Source organism: Epinephelus moara, chromosome 24 (genome assembly GCF_006386435.1).
Source record: "Epinephelus moara isolate mb chromosome 24, YSFRI_EMoa_1.0, whole genome shotgun sequence".
Lineage (NCBI taxonomy): Eukaryota > Metazoa > Chordata > Actinopteri > Perciformes > Serranidae > Epinephelus > Epinephelus moara.
In genome coordinates, this window is record NC_065529.1 from 49,889,543 (window position 1) to 49,905,973 (window position 16,431).

At 42.9% G+C, this 16,431-nt stretch overlaps 2 protein-coding genes across 2 annotated transcripts in view; one reads left to right on the forward strand and one right to left on the reverse strand.

Moving 5' to 3' along the window:
* Positions 1 to 16,431, reverse strand: part of pcbp4 (poly(rC) binding protein 4) — a 536,281-nt gene that overhangs the window by 36,410 nt on the left and 483,440 nt on the right. The gene's annotated exons all lie outside the window — the stretch shown is intronic.
* Positions 8,150 to 9,791, forward strand: LOC126385939 (nuclear factor 7, brain-like). Its single transcript, XM_050037984.1, has 2 exons — positions 8,150 to 8,270; positions 8,380 to 9,791. The coding sequence occupies exon 2, from the start codon at positions 8,397 to 8,399 to the stop codon at positions 9,789 to 9,791; it is 1,395 nt and encodes a 464-aa protein (XP_049893941.1). The 5' UTR covers positions 8,150 to 8,270; positions 8,380 to 8,396.

Genomic DNA, 16,431 nt, shown 5'->3' on the forward strand with positions numbered 1-16,431 from the left:
CTAGTGTCAGACCCGACTCAACCAGTCTCTGGCACCAACCTCCCGAGGAGACAGTGGTCCACCTTGAACAGATTTAGGACTGGTCAAGGTCCCTGCTTGACCAGCCTTCACAGATGGGGGAGCAGCTTGAGCCCAATGTGTGCTTGTGGAGAGGAGCAAACCATGGAGCATATTATTGAAGCCTGCCCTCTCCAAAGACTAAAAGGAGGTCTAGTCTCCCTCCACAATATAGATCAAGAGGCTACTGCTTGGCTTGAGAAATTTGCAATAGCTAAATAAATAAATATCGTCGACTTTTTTATATGTGAAATTATTTTAATTTTTGATGTTTATGGGGTTTTTTTTTCACCTTTTCTTTTTTTATCAATATTGTTTCATTTTAAATTGTTCATTTTTTTTAATTATGTTTTGTGTGTGTGGAGCAATGAAAACCAGAAACCACTGTTTGAAAGCTGATGGGATTCAAATTCAAATTTATCAATAACTGCATGTTTCTGCACGGATCTGAACAATCATTGTTTAGATCCAACAAACTTTATTTTAAATTCTACTTTGGAAACTTTCCAAACATTAAAATCTATGTTTAATTACATGTATGAAAGCTTAAATTATCTGACGTGTTTAAACATCTGAAATGTTTGTACAGTTATCTGTTTGATGTAATGAAGATGATGTGTTTTCATTTAGTTTCCTCTAACTGTATTCTGCTGTTTGTCATTTAGTCAGAGGAGGAGCCATTTTATTTAAAGTGGACGTTTACTAAGAATCATATGGATAAGATTGTTTTGTATGCGGATGATGTATTGCTGTTTTCACCTAACCCAAGAACCTCTTTGCCAGAACTTATCAAAGTTATTAATATATTCAGTAGTTTTTCAGGTTATAGGATTAACTTTGGTAAGTCCTTGGCGCTACCTATGGGAAGATTGCGAGAGGGTAAGCAAGACACCCCATTTCAGATTTGCAGAGATGGTGTTAAATACCTTGGTATCTTTGACCCATATGAACCGCAGCAACTAACAAAGTACAATATAGTACCTGTTATCTTTTTTTCAGACAATGAGTTTTTAAGGAGATGTGGTTTTACCTTTGACATGTTTCAACTGTCACGGCAGTCTTCTTCAGAAGCGTCATCTGACGTGTGCCATGACGTGTCTTTATTAGCTGGTAGTATCCCGGAGGTGTCACCAGCCTGGCAAATGAGACGACTTGTGTCTCACTGAGGGGTGAGGTGAGACCTCCTGGAGATGGAAGCCTTTAAATCTCCAGTTTAGATTTTACCAAATGACAAATAATCATATGTGGTCCTGTGAATCCCAACACAGTTTTAATCAGTATAGAAGCTGAAGTACAAATTGGGCTACAGAAGTACATGAACATATCAATACTGACCTCTAATTATGTATAATATATGTATTCACGCATGTGATCTGTGTATGCATGTATGTATATCTATGATGTCGTCTTCCAGTGGGAACCATGAACTCCCAAGATTTCATCTTTTCATTAGTTATTCTGGTGACCTCTTTATTGTGGGGTTGAGTGGTTTCCAACCGGAAGATGATGATACACAAGAATTACCTTACTCCTAGTACTGCTTCCCTTGTGTGAGAGTGTGAGTGTGTTTGTGTACTTGATTTATCTTGTCATTTAGTGTAGGTTAAGTGTTTGTATTGTCCTGTGTTTGTGTATGTGGGGCATTCTACCGATTTTGTGCAAAGTGCTGTCCCTTGACAAAAAAAACAACAAAAATGATATAATTGAGTATTCAGACATAGATCTTTACAAAGATTATGTTATGACCTATTTAAACCCAGGACATTAAATGAAAAAGTGATAAGCTAAATAAATACAAAATCACCATTTATAGGGTACTTTCTATTGGGAAGTAGCTGTCCCCAACCCTGACCTCTAAAATTCAATTCAAATTCAAAAGTGTAATTTAAAACATATTTGTGATTAAGTTTAAACAGAAGTTGAAAGATTTAGATGTATTGCGGGATTCATTTTTAAATTGAGAAACTATGCCAAAAAAATAGTGTCCCTTGTTTTCATGTCACTACCGAAACACAAGAGTTTTAATGCTCTGGTTGAGTCTGGATTTTAGCCACACCCCTGAATTTCTGAGAAGGGGGGTAGTACTGCACCCCCGTCCCACATGGCTGCATGGTAAGTCACTGACTCCCATCATTTTTTAAATAAATGTCTTCCAAAGTCTGAAAATCAGTGTGTAACTTTTAAAACCGTCACTACTGAACACATGTTCTCTTCAATTATGTAAACATTTGGGGGGTTTATGCAAAATATTATGTTTTTCTGTGTGAACAACTCTTCAAACATGTGCTTGTTAGCCATGTGACTGCTAGTATTCTGTAGTTATCCTGAAAAATAGCTAGGATTGTCACTACCGAAACAGTCACTACCGAAACCTATGGTAAAGTTTTGGTAGTGACATGATCATTTCGGTAGTGACAAAATGGAATGATCAGTAGTTAAACCCCACAGTTTTGTGGTTCAAAGTCTTGCTCTTCTCTGCTCTGCTCTACTCCACCCTGGTCTATTCTACTCTGCTTTACTCTATACTCTACTCTTCTCTACTCTACTCTGCTTTACTCTATTCTGCTCTACTCTGCTCTACTCTACTATAGTATAATCTACTCTGCTCTGTTCTACTCTGCTTTACTTTGCACTACTCTGCTCTACTCTACTTTACTCTGCTCTACTCTACTATACTATAATCTACTCTGCTCTGTTCTACTCTGCTCTACTTTGCACTACTCTGCTCTACTCTACCTTACTCTATTCTGCTCTACTCTACTCTGGTCTACTCTACTATATTCTGCTCTACTTTGCTCTACTCTACTCTACTATACTCTGCTCTGCTCTACTCTACTCTATTCTGCTCTACTCTNTTAGCCTGGAAATCCAGACTCAAATCTAGAAAGATTTAGGGTCTGGCTATGAGTAATGAAAATGGCCCTACTCGAGGGGCGGCACCAAGCAAGCATTTGAAAATATCACTGCGCGCAATTGGATAACATTACGACCAATCAGAACAATACTTAGCGCTTAGCTACCAGCGGAGCTAACAGGTAGATTAGACTCTTGCCGTATCCAGTCGGCAAAACAGCAAAAACGTCCTTCTGACAAAGGCAAGATTCGAGCGCCGTCTTCTGTTCCTCTTTTAGAGAAAAAGCCAAGTCTAACTCGTTCATTGTAGCGGCCAAAACCGTTTCAAACTGGTGTTCATCCGTAGCCAACTTGCAATGTTTACTGACTGATTCCGGACTTCGTTTTCGCAGCGCTGTCGTCATCTGTTTAGCTCACCTCTGGCCCGCCTATATCAGATACACCAATGTGATTGGTGCAGCTCGGCTCCAACGACATGGGTAATGAGCATCATTACTGATTGCCAGAGTGACTTGCTGAGCAAATTCAAATTGTGCTCTCGCGAGAACTCTGGATTTCCAGGGTAAGGATGCCTCACTATCACACCTAACTGAGAGACCAGTCTTCATACTTGATTGGGCACTACTGTCACAGTGACATGTGACTTTGTGATGTCACCAAGCTAACTTAAGGAGAAGTGTCCACTCTCCATTGCTCTTTTCTCCCGAACCTCTGAAGCGCGCTTCTGCTCCTAAACCTTTGAAGAGGTAGGGCATCACACAGGATGGCCTGCTCCACCCTTCCCCCTTCTCTCAGCTTTGCATGCCCACAGCAGGAGCTGTAGTTTTGCTCTCAATATGGCCCGCTCCCAGCAGACACACAACCTGATGACCAGATAAGTTAGTGTGCCAGACACAAGGTTTGCAACGAACTTTCCAACAAGCAGAACTAAGCTGAGTTAGCAGCAGATTGCTAACTCTGCAAGGATCCTGAGCAACCTGCTTCCTCGGATCTGTGCCTTTGAAACAAGGACACAATATAGACTGCTTCTGGAATCAAAGCTCTTTCCAGCCTTCAACTGCCAGCTAACAAAAGCAGCCCACCACAAAGCAGCTCCTCTATCCATTCAAGGATTGGTAACGTAACAACTGGGCATAGCATTATTACAATTGTAAAGGTAAAACAAGACTGTTTAACTTTGTCAGTTGTGATTTAATGCTGTTCACCGAGTTATTGTTGTGATTGTTTGCAGTAAGTTTATTGGTTAGTTGGCTTCGCCAAAGCTAAGTGATGTTAGTTTGCTGATACGTGGCACAGACAGACTCTTGTATGAAACTAAACATCATTCTGTCAGGCCACCTTACAAACTGACTCCACCCAGCAGTAAATCCCACCACCATACAAGATGGCTTTTGGTGTTGGTGTCGCACGCCAAAATCCCTGACAAAGCGGCAGTATTTGACAACTTTGGAATGAGCTCAGGCTGGTGAGGTGAGGCTGTCATTTTGCTGAATCATGTTGTAGCACGTGGTTAAAATTGTGAAACCATCACAATTGGCTTTAAGCAACAGAATTACTTGGTTAGGGTTAGGAGAAAAGATAATGTTTTGGGTTAAAATGGTATATTCATGTTTAATATTGCTACAGATGGGTTTTACATATGAGTTAGGTGAAAATCTGGTGCGTCTCACACAGACACTGAAGGGTGCCTTGCACAAATCGTTGGTATTTGACGACCTGGGAGTGAGACTGGGCTCTATGAGAGCAAGTTGGACAAATCCCTTACCGTCCTGCAGTTCACTCAGCAAGATGTGGAGTGAAATTATGCAGGTCTGCGTCAGTCTAGCTCATCTCATACAAGCCTACGGTCACACCCATTCATTCTGAAAGAGCAACGGCCAATGGTGAAACTTTACCACTCACTCAGTGACAGATATTTGGGATTATAGAAATGGTCCCTGCGTTGCTTCAGTCCAGCCAGGAAATATCTACCTCGTCTATACAGTGTGATAAGGTGTTCATTTTGTAGTTCATTGTTTTAAAAAAACTGAATGGGAATATTCCTGCCATGTTTTGTTACATTTGTCATTGCTGCTGTCAGCCTGCAGTGTGAAACTAAACATCCTCTGTTTTAACCCAGACCCTTTTGCAACATATATCACATCATCATCTGCAGCCACTCATAGTTGCGTATGACTGTCCTCCTTCGATTATTCTTGTGCAGTGTGGACAGGGGAATGCAGTGGTAGTGGATTTGGGTTGGGCCTGTTTGATGGTTGCTCTCTCCTTTCTGAGTCTGCGCTTGTCTTGTGCTGCATGGCGGAGGTCATCATTATACTGTGCAGCGCCCTCACGGACAAGGTCTCTCCTGGTCGCCCTGTCTTTTGCCATGTCTTCCCAGGCTTTAAGGACTATGTGGCACTTCTTTATGTTGGTTTTAATGTTATCCTTGTACCTCTTCTTTTGGCCTCCTTGGGCACGTTTCCCTTCAACCAGCTGGGAGTACAGGACTTGTTTTGGGAGGCGAGAGTCAGGCATGCAGATAATGTGACCAGTCCATCTGAGCTGGTTTTGGGCAATGATGGCAGTCATGGTGGGAATGTCAGCCTCCTCCAGGACGCTGGTGTTGGTGCGTTGGTCCTCCCAGCTGATCCCAAGGATTTTTCATAGGCATCTCTCATGATACGCCTCAAATGCTTTGAAGTGCCTGCTGTTTGTGGTCCAGGCTTCTGATCCGTACAAAAGGGTGGGGAGCACCACTGCTTTATAGACCAGGATTTTGGTCTTTGCTTGGAGGTCGCGATTCTCAAAGGCTCTCTTTCTTAGCCTTGAGAAAACCCCGCTGGTACAGCTGAGGCGGTGGTGTATTTCATCATCAATGACAGTTGTTGAAGATAGGAGGCTGCCAAGATATGGGAAGTGGTCCACATTTTCCAGTCTGGTGTTGTCAGTGGAGATGTTTGTGGGCAGGACAGGCGTACTGCTGTTTGGTGGTGGTTGATGGAGGATTTGGGTCTTTTTTATGTTAATGGCTAGACCAAGCTGTTTGTAAGCTTTTGCAAAGGCAGCCAGAGTACACTGTAGGTCCTCTTCTGAGAGGTCTACGAGGGCGTTGTTGTCCGCATACTGCAGCTCCATGATGGAAATGGTGGTGGTTTTACCTTTAGCCCTGAATCGGTTGATGTTGAGGAGTTGGCCGTCGATTCTGTACATAATTTTGACTCCCTGGGTCAGATGTTTGCCTGTGTGGGGGAGGATAGCGGCAACAAAGATGGAGAACAGTGTTGGAGCAATGACACATCCCTGTCTGACAACCCTGAAGGGTTCAGTTTCGTCTCCACTGCCACTGAGTACCATAGCTGACAGGTCACATACACATATGCTCACTCACAATTTGGCTTTCAACATAGCTACACCCAAAGAGGCAACCCAAAGTTCCCGCTTCTTTTCCTTTGTCTTTGTCCTGGCCACAAGATCAGGCAAAACCTCCCCCTGTCTGAAGCCATCTTTGATTTGGCCATCTCGTAGTTTTTTGTTGTCAGCCATTTTTTGCGTAGGCCACATGGCCTTTGTTTCACACACACACACACACACACACACACACACACACACACACACACACCTTTTGTTTCTCTCCCTCTCTCTCTCTCTCTCTCACACACATATACACACACACACACACACATACACACGTACAGTATACACACCCATGCTTGTATATAGTAACTAGTTAGACTTTGTGTGATTTGTTTGCTTTGCTTTCTTTATGAATAAACACATTTGGAATTGTACCTGCTGTCTGTTTAATATTGAACAAGAGTGAATGAGGAGTCAACCTCTGCTATGTCAAGAACTCTGCAATCCTTTAACTTGCTGTTAATATGGTAACTTTGGTTATAGTTATTCATTTAACTGTTTCTAAGAGTTTCAAATTGATAGTTAAGTGTTTCATGAGACTGATATTATTAACTGGTGATCATTTTTCCCTTTTCAGGAACAGTGCCCCACAAAGTGATTTAATGTAAATTAAGTAACATTGTAATACATAATCAATAATTATTGATAATAACTATTATTTATTTCCCATAGCCATTTTGATACTTTAATTAGAGGCCTGTTATTAGGTCAGGTCACAACACTGGGAAGTGGCGTACACCTCTTTCAGGCCTCGTTTCCTGCGTACACAATTGTTTATAAATGAGCCCACTGGACATCAACAAAAGCACATGGTTAGGTTGAGAAAAAAACATCATGATTTAACTCTACACTGGAAGCAAACACTGGGCACCTGGATGAAAGTCCAGGGTTTGTTGGACCCATCCACCACCATTCCTGCCAATCCTGTCGAGACTTTCCAGCTCCTTCTATTAGGTTGTTTACGGCAGCATTTCAAACTGATGCCGTTCAGCAGCGTATCATGCAACCATCCAGCCTCGTTATAAACTGTTCGTTTTGTAGTTCATGGTTTTTAAAAAACTGAATGGGAATATTCCTGCCATGTTTTGTTACATTTGTCATTGCTGCTGTCGGCCTGCAGTGTAGCTACAAGTGCACCCCAGTTAATATCACATGCATCCTAAATCCCTTCGTTCCAGACCTGCCCAGAATATTGTAGTATCTGAAGTTCTACTTGGTATTTGATGTCCTTGGTCTGATATGATCATTTAGGGGCCTAGGTCAAGGATTGATAAACTAGGTTGAAAGGTTGGATTCCATCTAGATTGTCTCTCTGTCATCTGTCTCATTTTGTTTCAAAGTTCACAAAAACAACCAACCTATATAGGCAGGGTAGTTGGAGCTGTTATTCAGAGCAGTTCATATTGGCTTCAAACCCTCTCTCAGGCAATCCTAGGTGCTTGATTTGATGCTGGACTTCATGTAATAAACCTTTCTATATACAAGCAAGACGGTGTCAGGGGAGTCTCCTTCATCACCTTCACATCATCGCTATTTAATAAAAAACAATATCACACAATATTCAGGATTTTACTTAATTGTATTTTAACTCCTCCACTTCCTTCAAACTACACTTAAACTACTTTAGAACACAAAGTAGGTTGCATCCGCCTGCTGAACACTATCAGTCTGCATATCAGCAATGATTCAATACAGTGGAATAAGACACACCTGTTTTACATGTTGGGGCACAGCATTTAGCAGAGGAGGTCTGACAAAGCTCCACCTGACTCACCTGACTCACCTGACTCACCTGACACAAACCAGGAATCCTAAAGTTATTCTTTGTCACTGCAGAGAGACACACAGACTGAAGAACAAACGATCAGATTCACCTTCAGACCAAATTAACAACTTCCTCTGAGTGAGTTCAGCTAAAACTCCAACACTGCTGCTTCAACCTGCTGACACTCCACACACTGAAGGTGAGTTTGACTAAAAACACCACTCAAAGTCAAAGTACATTTCAGTGAAGTTAGTAGAGGAGGGAGGGGAGCCATGACTGACTGTACTTTCTGTCTGCTGTGTTTTCAGCTTCACTCAGAGACTAAATGGCTTCCAGATCAGAGGAGGATCTCTGCTGTCCGGTCTGTCAGGACGTCTTTAGAGATCCTGTTGTTCTGTCATGTAGCCACAGCTTCTGTAAAGACTGTCTGCAGAACTGGTGGAGACAGAGACAAGCACGTGAGTGTCCAGTTTGTAAGACAGTATCTTCAACTGCAAAACCACCTTGTAACCTGGTGTTAAAGAACCTGTGTGAGGCCTTCTTATTGGAGAGAGATCAGAGAGCTTCAGAGGCTCTCTGCAGTCTGCACTCTGAGAAACTCAAACTCTTCTGTCTGGACCATCAGCAGCCAGTGTGTGTCGTCTGCAGAGATTCAGAAAAACACACCAAGCACAGATTCAGACCCGTCGATGAAGCTGCACGACAACACAAGAAGGAAGTTGAGGAAACTCTGGAGCCCTTAAAGGAGAAGTTAAAGGTTTGTGAACAAGTTAAAGTGAAGTGTGAACAAACAGCACAACACATGAAGGTCCAGGCCCGACGCACAGAGAGGCAGATTAAGGAGCAGTTTAAGAAGCTTCACCAGTTTCTAGAAGAGGAAGAGGAGGCCAGGATGGCTGCACTGAGGGAGGAAGAGGAGCAGAAGAGTCAGATGATGAAGGAGAAGATGGAGGCTCTGAGCAGAGAGATAGCAGCTCTTTCAGACACAGTCAGAGCCACAGAGGACGAGCTGAGAGCTGAAGACGTCTCATTCCTGCTCAACTACAAGGCTGCAGTGGACAGAGTCCAGCAGCGCCCCCTGCTGGATGATCCACAGCTGCTCTCAGGAGCTCTGATAGACGAGGCCAAACACCTGGGCAACCTGACCTTCAACATCTGGAACAAGATGAAGGACATGGTCTCCTACACTCCTCTGATTCTGGACCCAAACACTGCTCATCCAAACCTCATCCTGTCTGAAGATCTGACCAGTGTGAGACGAGGACAGAGACAGCAGCTTCCTGATAATCCAGAGAGGTTTGGTATTTACTGCTCTGTCCTGGGCTCTGAGGGCTTTAACTCAGGGACTCACAGCTGGGATGTCGAGGTTGGAGACAGTACAGTCTGGGAACTGGGTGTGTTAGCAGAATCTGTCCAGAGGAAGGGATTCATACAGTCTGGATTATGGAGAATAGGGTTCTCTGAAGGTAAATACTCAGCATGGTCACCATCAGCTACACTCACTGATCTCATCATTCAGAAGCAGCTCCAGAGGATCAGAGTGAATCTGGACTGGAACAGAGGAAAGCTGTCGTTCTCTGATCCTGATACTAACACACACATACACACCTTCACACACACTTTCACTGAGAGAGTGTTTCCATACTTTTGCTCTGCTGCTAAAGTGAAGATATTACCACTGAAGGTCTGTGTGACAGTGGAACAGAGCAGTCAGAGATAAAGAGGATGATTATATTGATGATGTTTATTTCTTAAAGGGACAATAAGCGATATCGTTTCACCGCTAGTTTCGCTGTTGTGCACTGCCTGTAGAGCAAAATAAAGTGTGTCATGAGCTACTCCTCCCTCTACCTCTGCTCTCCAATTAGCGTGGAGCCTGGCGGGCTCACGGAGAAGAGAGGAATGTTAGCGTTAGCTCCCAGAGTTAGCGCTAGAGCTACTACGGCTACTGGAGTAATTTGCAGCTATGGAGCCCCCTACTGGATGATCCACAGCTGCTCTCAGGAGCTCTGATATTTCGCTTATTGCTCCTTTAAAGGTAAAAGCAGCTGACTTTAACCTATTAAGCTGCACCTGTCCTCCTGCTGACTGATTATTCCAAAGATATACTTGTTTTTGTTTCAGTTGCTGTTATTATTTGATTTTTGTTGTTTTGCTTGTTTCTATAGTCGACTTTAAATTGTAATTCTCAGCGGTGTATCCACAGAACGGGGTAAAAACCTGAGAGACCATCTAGTTTACTCATATTTGCCTTCTCCTCAATGAGTACCAGCTCGAGCTATTTTAGCACCCATCTCTCACGGCATCTGCCGCTGTGGTTGCTGCGTTCAACGTAATTATTTGTATCATTGTAATAGTTTGAAACATCCCCACTAAATCTGTATTTACTTGATTACTTGTCCTTGTGGTCAGTCATACGTTGGAAAGACATTAACATTTTTTAACATGATGAACTAAAAACTGTGTGTTAAAGTGAAATGTGGTAGAATATGTAGTGGCTGTTGTCATTTATTATGAAGATGTGATCTGCTGTAGCTCCTGTCTTGTTTTGTTAAATCTATAAAAAAAAAAATTTTGTTTCTTGCTCAACCTATTGGTGTGGCATGATCATCTAATTATCATCATCATCATCATCAGCTGTGTGACAAAGGTGTGGCCTGTATCAGATCAGTGTGCCTGTGTCTCTGTGTGATCGTTTGTCTTGAAGAAGTTAGGGTTAGGGTTAGTTTTCTATAATCACGTTTACTGCAGTGATCAGCGCCTTGTTTTAATCCTTAGTGTGCATTACTTTTATATTTTGAAGGCCTTTTTTAACAGCTTGGCCAAAGGACTGCAGATAAGAATAGCCTCTTGGCTCATTCTGGCACTCATGTCCCATGTGAATTTAGTCATTTACATTGTCTCTTCTCTATATTTGAGACTTAAAGACTTTTGCATTTTCACTTGCAGCCTTGTTCTTCAGAATTTAAGGAGGTCATGAGTAAAAGAGCAATAGGGTAAAGATGGGGAAAGAATTGTTGACTGTGTTTGATTAATTCTGTTTTCACTGCATTTATTACACCTGATTGATATTACTGTTTGATTGCTGTGAGCTTCAGCATAATTAAATAAAGTAACGTATCTGTAGTTAAAGTAAAAGTTTTCTGTGCTCATTATCATTTGTTGAAGGGTTTCTTAACCCTCAGGTCCCCCTTATAAAAAATCACACCTTTCCCCTTCAGGACGTTTTTCGTCCTTCTTGAAAAACAACCATAAAAATATTAAATATTAATATTTTTTCTACTTTTTTTTGCTTGAATCTTTTAACCAACTCCTACTCGGATTATACATACCAAATATTCTGTGTGTGTGTGTGTGTGTGTGTGTGTGTGTGTGTGTGTGTGTGTATGAGAGGGAGAGAGAGAGAGAGAGATGGAGAGAACAGTAATGTAACCTTGCAGGAACCTGCAGCTCATAATTTGCAATTTTTAGCTACTCAATTACACACATGCACACACACACACACACAGACGATATTTTTTTAGTATGTACACAGCCACAGCCCCCAGACATCCATATCAACACTAACTTAGCATTTATTTATTTATATTTTTTTTGCAATAATGGCTCGCAAACCTCAATAATGAAAAAATAGGAGAAAAATACAGGCAATTTTACTGCTTTTTATTTAGTGTGTGTTTGCTCTGCAGGGAAAGCAGGAGAAAATGTATGATGGATTTTAGTAAAAACTTCCATTTTGATCCCCTAACTTTAGAAATCATGACTAATATCATCAAATTCATGTTTCTAAGTTGCCATGAGGACGTGATGAAAAAATACGGAATTTATAGTTTTACATTTAGCTGTATTTTCACATAGGGATTTGACACTGTGTATTTTGAGTCCATGTATACACACACACACACACACACACTCACAAAATAATATTGCAATATTTTTATACAGACCACAATGTCACATCCTTGTGAGCACAGCAAGACCATTTTTGATCTACTCTGCATTTGCCCTCCCTGTTAGGGGCCTGTAGTGCTTCAAGTGGCCAAACCAGGAATTGCATTGAAAAGACAGCGGGGCCCCAAAAATGGAAATTGGCCCAGTCTGTTTTTTTGTTGTTGTTTTTTTACTATTCATGGGTCTCTCTAACCAACCTGACTGCCAGAGATAGAAAAAAATCACGTTTTTTATGTAAATTGAAGGGGAATCAAAAAATGTCGTTTTAATGGGGACGTTTTTCGTCCGAGAGGGCATGGTGTCGTAAAAGGTTGCCATTTGTGTATTTTAGGCCTGATTAAGGAGCGGCTTTAAAATTTCAAAAATATTACCAAAAATAAGTTGTCATTCTATATGCATGAACACAGCCAAAGTTATCAAAAAATAAAAACTGAAAAATGACTGAAAATGATGTTTTCCGTCCAAGGGGGACCAGAGGGTTAAATAATAACTTAGCCTCTCCTCAGTGATGTCAAATTCCAGACTGTGTGCATGTGAAGGCCAAAACACATGGGCAGCGAACACTGTGCGTCGAAAGATACTCTCATATTGTTTTCAATGTACAACCTCACACCAACGGAAGCTAGAGGTGCGTCAACACGTCTGGACACGCTGTCCTGCTGCACTTCACACCACTGCCCTATTTCCAGTCTCGCTGCCCCCCAAACTGAATACATATTCCCCCCACTCGCTCTCTGCTTGTACAGACCAGTTCCTGTGGCNGGATGGTCCACATTTGAAGATTGCTACAATCTGACACATTGGGCATTGGAGAACGTACTGCAAGGTCGGATTCGACAAAACAGCAAGAGCTGTCGGTTGAATGTTCCACAACAGCAAGAGCTGTCGGTTGGATGTTCGACACAACAGCAAGAGCTGTTGGTTGGATGTTCGACACAACAGCAAGAGCTGGTGTGATGGTTCAGCTCAGATAGGTTTTAGGTGGACAATCACTCATCTGCCTACGCGTTGGAGGTTTCATATGACAGGGGTTATATTTACTTGGAGACTTGGACAGAGACTTGGATAGAGACTTGGATGGTCCACATTTGAAGATTGTTACAATCTGACACATTGGGCATTGGAGGACGTACTGCAAGGTCGGATTCGACAACTGCTTCGTCGTACCTATAGTGAACAGGTTATCATGGAGAAATATCTACGAGAGAACATTATTGGACAGGGTGCTTACGGAGTAGTCTATAAGGTAAAGTGTCTGGAAACCGGAAAGATGTTTGCTTTGAAATGTCACAACCACGGGGCATCAACAGAGATCACCGAGACCGTAACGGCGACAGAGGACACTGCGACCGCAGTCGCCTACAAGTCCCAAGGTGTGGCGGATTCCACCATCAGAGAACTATCCTGTCTTGCGGCATTAAGGGGACATCCTTATATTATTGACATGTACGACTGTTTCATGGACAATGGACTGATAGCCATGCTCATGCCATTTGTACCCTACACGTTGAGCAATGCCATTCACAACGGATACGGTTTGCAAATCTACCTTACCCACGGTCAGGTGTTCCAGCTGGTTCCATTGTCGTTTGTGGCACATTTTTCGACACAGGTTGCTAGTGCCCTGTCACATATGCACAGACTGAATATTGTGCACAGAGACCTGACACCTTTCAATGTGTTACTGACAGAGGATCTCACAGTTAAGGTAGCTGACATGGGTTTATCTAGACAAGCCTCCGAATGGATGAGTCCTACTGTGGTAACTGAGTCATATCGCGCGCCGGAATTGTTCATTGATAACTGCATGGAATACACTTGTGCTATAGACATGTGGAGCCTGGGGGTTATTATCGCAGAATCGTTGGAAGGGAGGATTCTGTTTATGCCACGTACACGCCAGGGCACACAGATGTCTACCTACGACATGATAAAGACAGTGTGTCATAACAACCAACCCTTCGCATCGGACACCCCCTCGGGCTCAACGTCTGAGATTATGCCCAATGCTATGGGCTGCCCCCCTGTGAGAAGGATCCTTTCACAATTGTTAACATCCCGTGCCAATGATAGACTTATGGCCCATAGGCTGCTAGAGGACACGGAATGGATGCAACTTGCTCACATGACACAGGAGGATAAAGCTCAGGTCACAGATCAGATTCTGAGACACATAACTCTGCGTGAAGAGCGGAAGATCAACTATGAGGCGCTGAAACGGAAACATGCGGACACCCAGCCAGCATGTCCATGTGGGGCCCACAAGGGTTATATGCGGGCTATGTGGGTACTGAGTGGGCATGGGCTTGAACTGGGCAAATTTTGCGGGTCTCATGTGGATTCAGTAACATGGGCCCCACATGTGAAGCCCATGTGGGCTGACTGTATGAGCCCCATAAGGGATGTAAATGGGCTAAGTGGGCATGGGCATAAACAGGGCAAATTTTATGGGCCCCATTTGGTTTCAGTTACATGGGTGCCACGTGGGGAGCCCATGTAGGCTGACTGCATGGGCCCTATAAGGAATATAACCAGGCTAAGTGGGCATGGTCTGGAACTGGGCAACACTATGGGGGACCCATATGGTTTCAGTTACATGGGTGCCACATGGGGAGCCCATGTGGGCTGACTGCATGGGCCCTACAGGGTATAAAACTGGGCTAAGTGGGCATGGTATGGAACTGGGCAACACTATAGGGGACCCATTTGGTTTCAGTTACATGGGTGCCACGTGGGGAGCCCATGTGGGCTGACTGCATGGGCCCTACAGGGTATAAAACTGGGCTATGTGGGCATGGTCTGGAACTGGGCAACACTATAGGGGACCCATATGGTTTCAGTTACATGGGTGCCAAATGGGGAGCCCATGTGGGCTGACCGCATGGGCCCTATAAGGAATATAACCAGGCTACGTGGGCATGGTATGGAACTGGGCAACACTATGGGGGCCCCATTTGGTTTCAGTTACATGGGTGCCACGTGGGGAGCCCATGTGGGCTGACCGCATGGGCCCTATAAGGAATGTAACCAGGCTAAGTGGGCATGGTCTGGAACTGGGCAACACTATAGGGGACCCATATGGTTTCAGTTACATAGGTGCCAAATGGGGAGCCCATATGGGCTGACCGCATGGGCCCTATAAGGAATATAACCAGGCTAAGTGGGCATGGTATGGAACTGGGCAACACTATGGGGGACCCATATGGTTTCAGTTACATGGGTGCCATGTGGGGAGCCCATGTGGGCTGACTGCATGGGCTCTATGAGGAATAAAACTGGGCTAAGTGGACATGGTATGGAACTGGGCAACACTATGGGGGACCCATATGGTTTTAGCAATGTGGGCCCCACAATTGAAGCCCATAACAAATACAAAGCCCCCTTTACACAAAATTTGCATGACATTTAGGTAAAGAAAGTCTACCTATACGCCTTTGTCGATTTACACAGAACCAACCAAGGCTGAAGTGTTGCCTCAGTGTGTGCTTTTACATAGTGCTTCCAGTAAACAAAAGGCTTGCAGACGCACTTGCGCAACGTGTGAACAGCACCATCAGCCTCTGTTTTACAGGAAAAGACTTGTATACTGCAATTTAAGCATGCAAGCGGTAAAAACCCGTCACCCATGCATGATGATCTGCTCTGCTACACCTGTGCCTAAATACTCTTCACCTGACACATCAGCCCGAACCGTAACCCGTGGCAACCGGTACGCAAGCAATAAACAAATACAAAACCATAAACAGTGGCTTCTACAAACCTGAAGAGATCATGAGAAAAATAATTGCACTGAATTATGTCGGTTTATTTCAATAGAAAACATAACAAGACTGAGCCCTGTTTTTGCCCACTGAAAATCACTAATAGCAGCTTAAAATGAAGGGAAAAAGTAGGCATTGGAAATGCTTGTACCTTTTGAAATGCAGCAGACAAATCTTTAGAACACATTTTCTTTTATTACCGTGTCTAAAAAAATTTGAAACAATAGCCTATGTCAATGGTATGTTGTATGTTATGTTAATATCATAATTCTTATGTCACACACACACACACACACACACACACACACACACACACATTTAAATATATATAAATATACAAAAAATATATATATAATATAAATATATATACACACACACACACATATATATATATATATATATTGTATGTGTGTGTGTGTGTGTGTGTGTATGTACTAGGTTATACTTTGTTTTATAATCTAGTATTATAATCTAGTATATTAGATAAATACTACTACTTTTGTTTTGAAAAGTTATTTGAAAAAGTAACGCTTTCCGCCACACCGCCATATTGCGGTTCACCCCACTGTAACCGTCCGCTTCACAGAGTAGTCCCACATCAAATTCACTTCGTGATGGTTAGATTTCATTTGTTCACTCTTAATGTCA

Coding starts and splice junctions, on each gene's coding strand:
- LOC126385939 (XM_050037984.1), top strand. CDS start 8,397: ATGGCTTCCAGATCAGAGGAGGATCTCTGCTGTCCGGTCTGTCAGGAC.